Source organism: Olea europaea, chromosome 12 (genome assembly GCF_002742605.1).
Source record: "Olea europaea var. sylvestris chromosome 12, O_europaea_v1, whole genome shotgun sequence".
Taxonomy (NCBI): Eukaryota; Viridiplantae; Streptophyta; class Magnoliopsida; order Lamiales; family Oleaceae; genus Olea; species Olea europaea.
The window spans coordinates 6,554,749-6,568,324 of NC_036248.1; the positions used below are offsets into that span (position 1 = coordinate 6,554,749).

The 13,576-nt window shown below is 35.3% G+C and overlaps 2 protein-coding genes across 3 annotated transcripts; both read left to right on the forward strand.

The window, feature by feature from the left end:
• The first annotated feature begins 787 nt into the window (after nt 1–787).
• On the forward strand, nt 788–5,326 carry LOC111405389 (metal tolerance protein 11-like). The gene is made up of 6 exons (XM_023034243.1): nt 788–1,120; nt 1,945–2,054; nt 2,181–2,426; nt 4,102–4,182; nt 4,295–4,528; nt 4,650–5,326. Exons 1-6 carry the CDS (start codon nt 961–963, stop codon nt 4,995–4,997), a joined length of 1,179 nt encoding a protein of 392 aa, XP_022890011.1. The 5' UTR covers nt 788–960; the 3' UTR covers nt 4,998–5,326.
• Nucleotides 5,327–7,943: 2,617 nt separating this feature from the next.
• Nucleotides 7,944–13,570, forward strand: LOC111405390 (sulfate transporter 4.1, chloroplastic-like). 2 transcript variants are annotated; one of them, XM_023034244.1, is made up of 11 exons: nt 7,945–8,438; nt 8,555–8,603; nt 8,913–9,114; nt 9,901–10,069; nt 10,910–10,975; nt 11,063–11,170; nt 11,318–11,425; nt 11,522–11,587; nt 12,024–12,084; nt 12,241–12,368; nt 12,773–13,570. In XM_023034244.1, exons 1-11 carry the CDS (start codon nt 8,130–8,132, stop codon nt 12,833–12,835), a joined length of 1,329 nt encoding a protein of 442 aa, XP_022890012.1. In that variant the 5' UTR covers nt 7,945–8,129; the 3' UTR covers nt 12,836–13,570. The 2 variants fall into 2 exon arrangements, with proteins under 2 accessions (XP_022890013.1, XP_022890012.1); XM_023034245.1 differs by lacking the exon at nt 10,910–10,975 and having other exon boundaries at nt 7,944–8,438.
• The last annotated feature ends 6 nt before the right edge of the window (nt 13,571–13,576 follow it).

Sequence of the window (13,576 nt, forward strand, 5' to 3'; positions counted from 1 at the left end):
ACAGGATATTGACTCATAATAATACTTAATTGAGTTTTAACTCTTTATTTCTTCTATTATTTTCGCTATTTCCTTTAGTTTTATTACATTTCTTAATTTTTAAACCGTACATTTTTCATCAATCTACTATTCTAAAACACATTTTTTTTAGGAAAATGAATATCAAACACCCTTTAAATCTAACATAGACATGCTATCTTTCATTGATAAAAGTAAGATTTGATTGGATTGCATTTCTTATTACCTCTTTTGTGCACAGGTCACGAGTGTTTCTAGTTGGACTTAAACAAATATAGCCCTTGTTTGAATCTTATTTTTTCAGATTTCATTTTTGACCGCATATTTTTTCATAAAAAATTATACATGTATTTAATTTTTTTTTTTAATCACACATTTTCAAAAAAATCTTACAATACATTTTACCCAAAAATGGAGATCGAACATGGGCATAACTTTACTTTTGAGTAATATTTGTTTCCCAATATTTACAAAGCATCAATTTTTTGTTGGGACCCACTACCCCGTGAAGTTGTGTGGCCCAGAATAACAGTTTTCGAAATGATAACAAAAATGATAATCCTCTTCATGATTTTGCGTTGATCGTTTTCATCCTAACTGTACACGTATCCGACCATCAAATCAGTCACGTCAACATCGCATCCTGCCACGTCAACGAAGGACTCACCGTCAGCCGGGCCCCACAGTTACTTTCATTTGTGGACCAACAGTTCAACGGAGTAGCGAGTACAGACGATATTTACATTATATAATATGATAATAGAGCCACTATAATTCCCCCTTTTCTGGTTAGGAAAATTCCGCCATCGGCAACCAGATAATTATTATTCCTTCTATTTGTCGCTACATTTACATACACTACCATTTTGATTTCAATTTTATATTATACAAGTGATTTTTTTTTTAATTTTTCTCAAGTGCAAGTGTAGAGTGAACGAGGATATGGACCCTGTAAATTCGGACGGCTCCGAAGAGCAACTTTTACTGCCGGAGACTAGAAAGGGTGACCAGTCATGGCGGTTGAACTTCGATGGATTCGATATATCCACCGAGCACAAAGAAAAACCTCCCCGTGGGCTCCATGACTATCTTGGGGTTTTAGGTAAAATTTTGGCTGAATTTCAACACTCTTTTTCGAACAGTGCAGATTCCCTTTCTTTAATTCTTTGCCGCCGGTTTAGTTCAGAATACCTTTTTGTTTTTCTCTATTCTTGTACTGTGTTGCGGTATGTGCATTAATATCAGTAGTTTTTGGTAGGTCTAAATCTAATGATTGTGGACAGCGAAAGGGGTTTATGGGATCTTATTGGCTAAAAATGCAATGGAATAATTTTTTGAGTAATAAAATGGATTCCTTTTTATTTTATTTTATTATTATAATACTATAGTGGTATAGTACATGTTCTTAACATCTTCAGATCGAAGTATCTGGATTATTAAATCCGCCTGCAAGACAAGTAGTATATTAATACACAATATGTACTTTCTTATTAATTTCTTCCTTTAATTCATTTTCTTAATCGTTTTTTTTATCGAGAAATTTGAGAACTTCTGTTGATTATTGTCGAGTGGCTTCGATGCGTTTCTTGCTTTCAAGATTGCTGTTAATGAAAATAATATTGATTGGCAAGTATTGAATTCGAATGCTAGGTCATAGAAACAACTTTACTAACGTGTACTTGCACTGCTTTGGGTTGTCTACTTTGGATAATTATTGTTTCTGTACACTTGATTTATGGAAGCCCTCTATGTTCACTTGTTGTCGTTAGTTTTGCTAATTTTTGGCTTTAATTTAATTGTGATTTCCTATGTTTAGTGAAATTCTATCATCAATTTGATTGAAGCCAAGATATGTGATTGATGTCTATTGACAAATTTGAGGGACTGCTTATAAGGCATTTCACTTTTTTTGCCCTGACGGTACAGGTCCAGAAGATAATGTTGCAGAGTATTATCAGCAACAGGTTGAAATGCTGGAGGGGTTCAATGAAATGGATGTCCTAGCAGAGAGAGGTTCTGTACCGGGAATGTCAAAGGTTTAAACTTTACAACCTGAATTTGACTTTCTTTGTTCATTAGGTTGATGAAATCTTTTGTTAGATATCAAGAGGTAAATAAGCTGGTACCATGGTTAAATATTTAAAATTTTGTTTTGGTTACAGGAAGAGAGGGATAAATTGGCTAAAAGTGAAACAATTGCCATCAGGATATCAAATGTTGCAAATATGCTTCTTTTTGCAGCAAAAGTTTATGCATCTGTCAGGAGTGGTTCATTGGCCATTGTTGCGTCCACACTAGACTCGCTTCTTGATCTACTATCTGGTTTTATCCTGTGGTTTACTGCTTTTTCCATGCAGACGCCAAATCCTTATCGATATCCTATTGGAAAGAAACGTATGCAGCCTCTGGTTAGTTCCTTTCAACTTTTTGATTCCAAAAATCATGTACATACTCAGACATTTACACTCATAGCCATAACTAATTTCATCAGTCTCAGCATTTTGACGATCATATGCTGCTTATCTTCTCTTTTCATTCCTTAAAATAGGCTGTGAGAATTTATTTTCATTTTTCTTAATGCACAGCTAGTAGTGTGTCTCTTTTTAGGAATATGTTTTGCTTTAGTTTCTAGGGAAATATCTGCTATAATCTACACTGCATTTTTCAGTGACTTTGAATCTTCAGGGTATTATTCTCTTATTCTTTCTCCTTCATTCCTAAGACACGCAATTGAATTTTTACTTCACAAAGAAGAAAAGTTCAGGCTTGCACTTTCCAAATAAATGGTGTTATTAAGAAATGGACTAGTAATTATTTCTACTTGCAGCATTTTCCATCTTCATGTTTGAAACTGTTTTCAATATTCTGGGCTAAATGGAGTAAAAGGATCTAGACTCTTTTTTCCAAACTACCGTTAAATGAACGAACGTTCAAATGGCTGTTTGTGTCTGTGACTTTGTTGTTTTATTGATCTTATTTTATTTTAAACTTGAATGATCTGATTTGGAAATAGCACATTTTTTAATATTTGTTCGACGTTTTTGCAACTCGTGACATATTTTAGTGTGCATAATATTTATAGCCAGACTTGTGACCTTATTTTCATAATATTTATAGTCAGAGTTATGAACCCCGTTGCCTGAAAATGACAAAACACAATAGTGCCCTAGCCACATGCCTAGAGCGTGTCTTCTTCTGAAAAAAACATAAAACAAAACAACTCATACAGGAGAAGAAAAATTAATGCAGAAAATGACCATTAAGAGAGTCAGAAAGCAAGCTGAAGCTGAACGGTTTCAGTCAGTTAGCCAGCCAGCAGTTTTGTCAGGCCTCTTTAATGCTCGTCCTGTCATCTGCTAGAATGGATTGTCATATGGCTTTACTTGCTATCCTTTCAATTTGGTGGTGCAAGATTCTGCGGGGAATATTACAAGTGGACACTGGACTATTGCAGTTTGGTTTGTAACAGTGAATCAGTTTTTGCACCTCTTTAGGTGGTTTTATGGTTGCATAGATTGACCCAAACATTTGTAATTTTGGGATCATGGATGCCTACTTTAATGTATTAAGAAATGCAATTGCTGAACTCCTGGGACATCTGACATAACAGAATAACATCCCAGGAGATGCATTTAGGCTGGGCAAAAGAGATGTCACAGTCATGTAAAAGAATTTAATGGGTAGGAGTAAATATTACTTCCTGTGTGCTTGCAATGCAATGGAGATCATTTATCTTTTGCAATACCAAGGGTCATCAAATTCCTCCTCTATTTCGGCTGAATGATAATTTTTACTAGATCAATTGTCAAAGGATAACCAGTTCTCTATAGTGGTTCTTTAATAGAAACAGTAATTCATCCACCATGTACCTTAACTTTGCCTAAATATATTTCCCGAATACTGCAAAATATTTTGTAAATAACGTAAAACTGCATTTTCTTTATATCAAGGTTTGGTTTTCTGTTTCTGTGGTTTGAAGGCAAATAAGAGCTTCAAATTATTTTTGTCGTTGGAATTACTGTGTTATGTGTGCTGTATTATTGTTTAATTGTAAGAAATCTACATTGAATAAATGATGTGTAGGGAATCCTTGTTTTCGCTTCTGTCATGGCAACCTTAGGACTGCAGATTATACTGGAATCCCTGCGCACATTAGTTTCTGATGTAAGTGATCCCTACCTGAATCAACATGGTACTTAGAGAATTGAGGAGGGGTTCTTTAAATGCGGACTCTTCATTTCTTGTCTCTAAGCATTTTATCAAAGAGCTTGTGCAGGATGACGAATTCAATTTGACAAAGGAGCAAGAGCGATGGGTCATTGGTATTATGCTTTCAGTAACTCTGGTGAAACTACTTCTGTTCGTCTATTGCCGCACCTTTGCAAATGAGATTGTCAAGGCATATGCCCAGGATCACTTTTTTGATGTTATCACGAACATCATTGGCCTCGTTGCTGTAGTAATGGCTAACTATTTCAATGATTGGATGGACCCTGTTGGAGCTATTATTGTAAGTAAAATTATTTCACTCTAATTTCTCTTTTGCTCGACTCCGTAAAACTTAGGTCATTGCCTTTTTCTTCTTCAGTTTCTTTATTTGTGACACACTATAATCTTACTACCTTTTCCAGCTGTCATTGTACACTATCCGAACATGGTCATTAACTGTGCTGGAGAACGTGAACTCCCTTATTGGAAGATCAGCTGCACCGGAATATCTACAGAAACTCACCTACCTATGCTGGAATCACCACAAATCCATAAGGCACATCGACACTGTAAGGGCATACACCTTTGGCTCTCATTATTTCGTCGAAGTGGATATTGTGTTGCCAGCGGACATGCCCCTGCAAGAAGCTCATGACATTGGAGAATCCTTGCAAGAGAAGCTTGAAGTTCTGCCCGAGATAGAGCGTGCTTTTGTTCATCTCGATTACGAGTATACTCATAAGCCTGAACATGCACAAGCGCATCTGTAACTTGAAGGTAATATAGTCTCTTCCGCTGCCATCTGTTATTACTGTCACGTATAAGTTTTAGTAAACTATTCAACCACGTCATCTGGACCTTTCGAGAATGGCCAAAATCAACATATCAATGGTGTTCTAAGTAGACCACATGATGTCTGTATCAAAGGTTCTAGATTTTAAAGATGTCAAGTCCTCGTTTTTGACAAAGAAAACAATATTGTGAAGACGGGGAAGTGGCGTATGCTAATTTAAAATAACTTTGCTATAAACTGGCAACATTTGTTCTTTGAATGTACTGTGAGTATTGATTCAATGAAATCCTGCTAAATTATGAGTCCTTTGATTCAGGAAATACCCTTGGGAGTTCTTTCCTTGCGGCAGTTTCCTACCTTTGCATGAGAATGGGGATTAATGTTCTGTATTCAATTTACAAGTCTCTTTCTGCCCACGGTTGAATAATCTTGATGAGATTGAGTTGAAAATTATTTGAAATACTAACCCTAATTTGAGATCGAGTTGGGCAAAGTTCGTGTGTCTCGACCACACAGAGAAAAAAAATCCGAAACCCATTTGAAAGTACTTCATTTGGGGTCGAGTCTGTCTGAATTATATTTTGTTGTTTCAAGAAATATCATCGCTATAAATACATAAAATGATACTCGGTACTCTTTTCTTGTTCATCATTACATGCCGTTTCTCAAAGTGTAGTATCTTCTCAAGCTGAGATTTATGGTATATACTAGAATCACTTGTATACCATGAGATGTAGACAAGAATGAAAGATCAAAGTTACTATTTAAGTTCATTATAGAGAGAGAGAGACCACTCTGTTCAAAAATACGAGGCCCTCCACATCCTGTCTTGTACAAGACTGTGTTGCTGCTGTATTGGATTGACAACTGCCTAACAAGTTTAAACCCAATAAGAAGCCCAAGCTATTTATGGGAGGTTAATTGGACCCCGGAATTGGTGGATCGTGATTGATTTGACTAGGGTTCGGTAGGCGTAATTCGATTTAGCTTTCAATCAGTTCAATTGTTCGCACTGTAAACACTAAACAGAACACAACGGAAATGAAAAGTAAATGAAAACGAGGTTTGGCAAATTGACGAAGACTGTATTAGAAGGAAAGTTAATTAACTAAAAAAATCTCAGAATGCAATTTTTTTTAATTTTTTTAAATTATTTTTGGCCTTTTTTCTCTCTGCACAAAGCTAAAATGTTTAGAATTCAATGTTGGGAGCCGAAGAGCATCTGTAATATATTTTATGTGTTGCCGTCTATGTGGAAAGCAAGTTGAAATATTGGCTAACGAGGTACGCCCCCATCAAACATAATAATATCGGGGAAATTATGACCTAGGGATGGCAAAAACTCTCGCCCCGAATGGGTTGGCGGGGGGCAGGGCGAGAATGCCCCGCCCCGTGAAGAAAAAAATAAAAATAGAAATAAAATTAAAATTTTTTTCTAGACTATTTACTCTTTAAAAATCTATTTTGAATTTATATTTTATTCTCTAATAATAACATAATTCGAAACTTTGAAAATGTAAGAAAAAATAAAAAAATTAAATTGAACAACAAACAGGGCAAAGAGTTGCCCCATCCCCGCACTGTCTAAGGCGGAGTGGGGCGGTAGTTTGGGGCGCTCCTGCCCCGTTGCCATTACTATGACATGACCTACTTCAGGATAATTAGTTATAGTAGATAAGTGATGAGTTTGGGCGATGTTGACGTCACTTTTTTTAAGCGTGTCTAATTGATTGGGTGAATTGATAAAGGTGTAAAGAATATGTAATCATTATATTTCTTGAAATTACAATATTGGCAAGATCGAGCTGATCTTATAAACACGATTTAGAGTGTATATGAGATAGGTGATGACTACATTTTAAGTGAGCTCGAAGATCAGTGGTCAACACGAAATATGTTGATTGAGCAAGTAGTAATTTTGAATCTAACACAATGTAGGTTCAACCTTTTTTTAAAAGTATACCTACGATTTTAAATTATAATTTAAAGCAACTGTAACATGAGCCCACAACTTTATGGCGAGATTTGATTTTACCCTAAATCTGTTATACAATGATTTCTTTTCGTCATTTATTTTGTTTTTCCTTCTAATTATTCTCTCCCTCGTCGCCGCATCTGCCTCCAATCCGTTTCATATTTGCTTAATTAAGACTTTAGAGGAAATTATAACTTTTGTTCCTCAACTTAACATCAATCATAATTTTACCATTTTATTCTATTTTACAAATTTGGGACATCCCAACATTTTCTATTATTCTAATTTCTAATGAGATGTCCCAACCACTCACGAAAGAGATTTCAAACAAATTGGTCAGTGCACGTTTCTCTCTCATTGATTCTAATGAACTTGGTCACGTTAATGTCCAAATACAGGATATGTGGTGGAATCAATTATTATTATTATACTAAAATTGAAAAGTCATTTCGCGTATGTCATGTCGTGTAGGAGGAAAAGGTGGGTCGAAAATTAATAGATGAAAGCAAATTCGAAAATAAATATGATTTTCGGAGCAAAACTCGCTAAAATCGACTATAGGGTGGAAGAAAGAAATCTTTACCCAAATAAGGGCGATATGGAAGTTGGGTGTTTGTGGAGTACGATATTTTTTAATATCGTACACGTCTTAACTTTGTGATCTTCTTTAATTGTGTACTTAATATCAATTTTTTTCTTCAACTCGAGTTTTCAAAAATAAAATTAGCCCTTGTTTGATAGAGATTAAAATTAAATTTATTTATTTATTTTGAGATTTTGTTAAAATTTGATGGAATTTGTAATTAAAAAATTGTGAATATTATGAATTGTGTACCTGAAATTAATTATTAACTTTAACTTATATATATATTTTTAGGAATATCAATTAGGTGCTTACCTTACTTTTAACATTTATACTTTTAGATTATCTATCTATTATTCATTTATTTGTAAGTTTTGGTATTATTCGCCACCGCGGAATCCTAAGTTTATTTGTAAGGAACCAATTCAGCGTCCACCGCCCCCACGCCTCGGGTCCTTCGAAGGAGCGTGAGCCTCAAATCTCAGCACGCACAGCCTGACCGCCGCCGCGGTCCAAGGCGGCTGAGGCCAAATTTCTTCTCCTCAAACTGCATGGAGAACACCTATGCCTCTCCTAGTTCCGGTGAACTCAGCAGTTTCAATTCGATGTCTGGAACAACGACCCGACCCGTCAAAATCATTCCTTTGCAGCATCCTTCCACCACTACAGCGACGTCGTCTTCATCTTCATTTTCTGGTGTTTTGACCAGATGGAGTGCAAAGGTGAAGCGGATGACGTGGATGGAATGGATTGAATTTTTCTTGCCATGTTACCGTTGGATTAGTACCTACAGATGGCGGGAGTATTTACAGCCGGATCTTATGGCCGGGGTCACTGTCGGCGTCATGCTTGTTCCTCAGGTGTGTATATATGTATATACGTGTTCACGCATATACACATCTAATATTCATAAATAATTGGATTTTTTATCCAACTTTCCATGTATAACATCGGTTGCTTTTCATGTGCCAATCAGTCCATGTCTTACGCAAAGCTAGCTGGGCTTCAACCAATATACGGACTTTGTGAGTTTTACCTCGTTATTGTTCTTTTTGTACACGTTTGTTAAGCAGTATTAGTATTAGATGGCTGGACAGTACCATTGGTAAAATTTAAACTTTTTCCCCTTATTTTGCACTTCGAAGTGCCATCTAATCTACCTTACCAACTAGTCATAATGTACTGTGATGATATTATCACGGATATATTCTGAAGATGCTTTTAAGTTAGAGTCTTACATGATTATTTTCCTGCAATACTTATAATAAAATGCTCTGTCATTTACTTTATTGATTATGGAATTGGGTCGTCCTTATTTGGATTTTACAATGCAGATTCTGGTTTTGTTCCTATATTTGTGTATGCTTTATTTGGCTCATCTCGCCAGCTTGCAATCGGTCCTGTGGCGTTGACTTCCCTTCTGGTCTCTAATGTCTTGGGCAGCATAGTTGACTCATCAGAGGCATTGTACACAGAGCTTGCAATATTGTTGGCACTTATGGTTGGCGTATTTGAATGCATAATGGGGATTTTAAGGTGTTTTTCACTCAAATTTGCATGTTCTCTTATATGTTGAAATTTACCATTCAATGTGAAGGGAATCAAATGTTTCGTGTACATTTTATATTTATACTTGAATGCTGAGACAGTACATTCAGTATGAAGATGTCTGATTCAGTCATTTATAAAATGTATATAGATAAGCAGGACAAATATGAGAACTATGAAATTCAGCTGTATTTGAAATACTGAACTTGGATTTTGGTTTTCTCAGTTACAATTCTGAAACTGTTGCAAACAATTATTTAGAACAAATAGTGATCCTTTTATGAGTCAGTCAGTCAGTCACCAGAGGTAGAATAGTCTGATTTCCTAGTGAAGGAATCCCTTCTGAAAAGCTGCCTCCCAATGTCACTAGATGAGAACTATGAAATTCAGCTGTATTTGAAATACTGAACTTGGATTTTGGTTTTCTCAGTTACAATTCTGAAACTGTTGCAAACAATTATTTAGAACAAATAGTGATCCTTTTATGAGTCAGTCAGTCAGTCACCAGAGGTAGAATAGTCTGATTTCCTAGTGAAGGAATCCCTTCTGAAAAGCTGCCTCCCAATGTCACTAGATGTTCAAACTAACCCTTGTGATGTCTCTGAACGGAAGTCTCTGGGCATGAACATATGTCCATGAAAACAAAATTGTCAAAAACCTGATATCATTCATTGTTTGCAGCCACCTGAAATTCTTATTTTTTATTTCCTAACTCTATTTTTCAACAGATTTTATTCAAATAAAGCTCTTACATTTTATTTTTTCCCCATCTAGGCTTGGATGGCTTATTCGGTTCATCAGCCATTCTGTGATTTCTGGTTTTACGACTGCTTCAGCCATTGTAATTGCCTTGTCTCAGGCAAAATATTTCTTGGGATATGATATAACAAGAAGTAGCAAAATTATTCCGCTGGTCAAGAGCATAATTTCAGGAGCAGATAAGGTATGCCATGTATTCCAATGAAGTAAATGCTTTTTGAAAATTACTCTATTTGTCTCCTGCGTTACCTTATATTGTTGCAACGAGTCGTGATTATTTTTTCAATCAAGGGTTTCTGATGTGTAACTTTGTCTTCCTCAATAAATTAAATTCAATCGATGTATTGCACGTTAGTTATCTGTAGAAATTCTTCTATTTTATGAGGTATTCAAATGATTGTCGTGTCAAATTATCAGGTCTCTATCTTCATCACCATTATGCATGTATGTTTATGTCATACCATGTCTGTCCATATGATGTTGATGAGTAACATTTAATGTCGCCATCCCAATCATGTATTGATATAAAAAGGACACAAGAAACACAGACAAGCAAAATTTAATGTGAGACAGCATAAACACTACCATATAAACTAAGATGCAGAGTTTGCGGACTGTATTTTTTCTGAAAAACTAAGTAACAGCATAAGTGATCAAGCCAATTTCACAAACGTGCTTCAGATTTATTGTATATTATAGTTTTTATTGACTGCAGCAAATATACTTACAAATTTCATAATTAAAAGAGATTAATCTGAGATGGCTCTATTTATACAGCATTGGTGGAATTTTATCCTACTCCTTTTCAATGTGAAACAATACAAGATGAAATTTATATATTATGATTTCTTGTAATTGTCGTTTGTGAAGTACAATCTATATTCTTCTTCAGGTTTCAGTACATAGATATTGTCCTTGGATGATTGTTCCTTTATACGTTCATCTGTTTTTCCTGTCTCTCTAACTGTTTCTAAATTTAAGTGACTTTTGATGTTCTAATGACTGATTGTCTTTACTTTTGTAGTTTTCGTGGCCTCCTTTTGTTATGGGTTCTATTATTCTTGCTATTATTCTAACAATGAAGCACCTGGTATGAGTTCAGTTGGCTATTGAGTATGTGGTTTTCTGTTTTTATACCTCTTTAAATTGTACATGCTTTGGTTGGTTCTGGTCACAGGGAAAATCAAGGAAATGTTTGCGTTTTCTGCGAGCAGCTGGTCCCCTTACTGCCGTTGTTTTGGGTACAACCTTTGTGACAATTTATCATCCATCTTCAATTACATTGGTGAGAATAACTTGGATTAATAAACAGCGAAAAAAGCATCGTATAGAGCAGCAATTAATTATTATTATCCTGAATTGTTCATGACCGAGTATCTGACTGTGGCACAATTATAGTCAGCACTTAACAATTTTTCAACTGCTATTTTAGGTTGGAGAAATACCTCAAGGGCTACCTAAATTTTCTGTCCCTAAGGAATTTGGGCACATAAAATCTTTGATTCCAACAGCAATGCTCATTACTGGTGTGGCGATTTTGGTGAGAGAAAATTTATTCATTTTCTTTTAATATCATGTCCCCTTTTATTTTTTTGGTATAGAACATTTGACTTAACCACATACTTTTGGAAAATAGGAATCTGTAGGAATTGCCAAAGCACTGGCAGCTAAGAATGGATATGAGTTGGATTCAAATCGAGAGGTTCGTTTTCCAAAGTTTGAAATTGTCTTAACTATGATAACTGCATTTATGTGTACTCGTGTCAAGTATCAGCTTAACACGAAACAACTATTTCGTTATCCTAGACCTTGTATTTAATTCATAGTAGCCTGCATCTAATGTTTGCTATTCCTTTTGCACAATATGGGATGTGTAAACTTCCCCTTAATGTTATTTTGATAAGCCATTGACTGTCGTCTGGCTCCTTTAGATAATATGATTTCTTAAGGTGGAAGAATGATTTTTATAGGTTTATGATGATGATATAAACAGCCAGTTAGTTATATAATGTAAAAAGCTTAACATTGCAATATGGTACATTATTTTCTTGGTACTCTCTTGCAAATTGTGCTAGATTTGGAAAAGAGAACTATAATTGATTCACTATTTTATAGACGTGTTGTTTGTCTTCTAACAGTTGTTTGGTCTTGGTGTGGCAAATATTTTTGGATCATTCTTTTCAGCATACCCTACAACAGGTTGGTTTTAGTTGCTAGCCAACAGTTTACTTTATGATTTCTCTTATGACATCATCAAACGGATACATATAAGTTGGTAATGACGTTAGCACATGACACTGTTACTTCCAGAGCCAGCTTCTAACATGTCTTCTTTTTTAATAATGACTCACGCAGGATCATTCTCTAGGTCTGCCGTGAATCATGAAAGTGGAGCTAAAACTGGTTTATCTGGGATTATAATGGGAATTATAATGGGCTGTGCACTACAGTTCCTTACTCCATTATTTGAATACATTCCCCAGGTTAAAATGCACCCATGCTCTACATAGTGCTAATGTTATCTTCTTTGGTGGATACAATTGCTAAACTGGTGCCATAACCCTATATCTTTAGCAAATTAGACAATTTTTTGGTGTCCTGCTTTTTAATTCTGGGCTTCCATGAGCACTATTTTTCCCAACCCATTCATAGCACATAATATTCTGTAATGATTTCTGTTCCTCCATTTACATTTCAGTGATGCTGGCAACATCTACAGAACTTATAGCTTGCTAATTTGTGATGACAGCTTGTAGTTGTAGCTAGAGCTCTGTTTCTTTCTTTCATTGATGTTTAACTGGTTTTATTGTTTATTATGATAAGATATTTTCTGATCCTCATTTCGTGGTAATGAAATTTTCTGCCTCCACTATGTATCATTTTGCAGTGTGCTCTGGCTGCCATTGTGATTTCTGCTGTAATTGGATTGGTAAGTATATTTCAGCTGTGAACAGTTCACTCGACTAGGGTTTTTTGCCTGTGTACTATTTAATTTAGCTTCTACATGCTAGCATCGGGACTGAGTGGGCTGGGGAGTGGAGAGCTCACTGCCGAAATCCCTGCAGGGTGTATTTGAAAATTTTAAACTTGTTGCTCTCTACTTTATGATTACAGCATAATATCATGGTGTAGATGCTGTCTTGCTATTTTATTTTGCAAAAGGAATTAGACTTGAGTTATTTCTTTGGCCGATCGTTTTATGTACTATATGGATGCAGTGCAAGAATGTATTATTAAATTGGATTAAAATGTTATCCCAGTTTTGGCATATCCACAATTCTTTTTGATTCTTTGAAGTGGTTCATATTTTAGGGAAGCCAACAAAGGGGTTCACGTGATATAATAGCAGTAATGCCATATTCTAATTGTCAGAGAATTGTTTCATAGATTACAGGATTCACCACTTAAAATTGTTATCTTTTCATTATTGGTAGTGAATATGCTTTTGTTTATATTAAAGATCTAACTTCGTGTTGACCTTCTGTTTAGATACCATTTCAATTTTAATCGATCACATTCCATTACTTTGTCGAATTTGAAATAATTTTTGCCATATTGCCTCTTAACAGTTTTATAACTGCTGGAAATATTGATTTTTAGGGAGTTTAATTTAACTTGTATAGTTTAATGTCCTGTAAGTACCTTCTTCTTGGGGTAAGAAATATTGAGGCTTCAGTTTGTGATTTGTTTG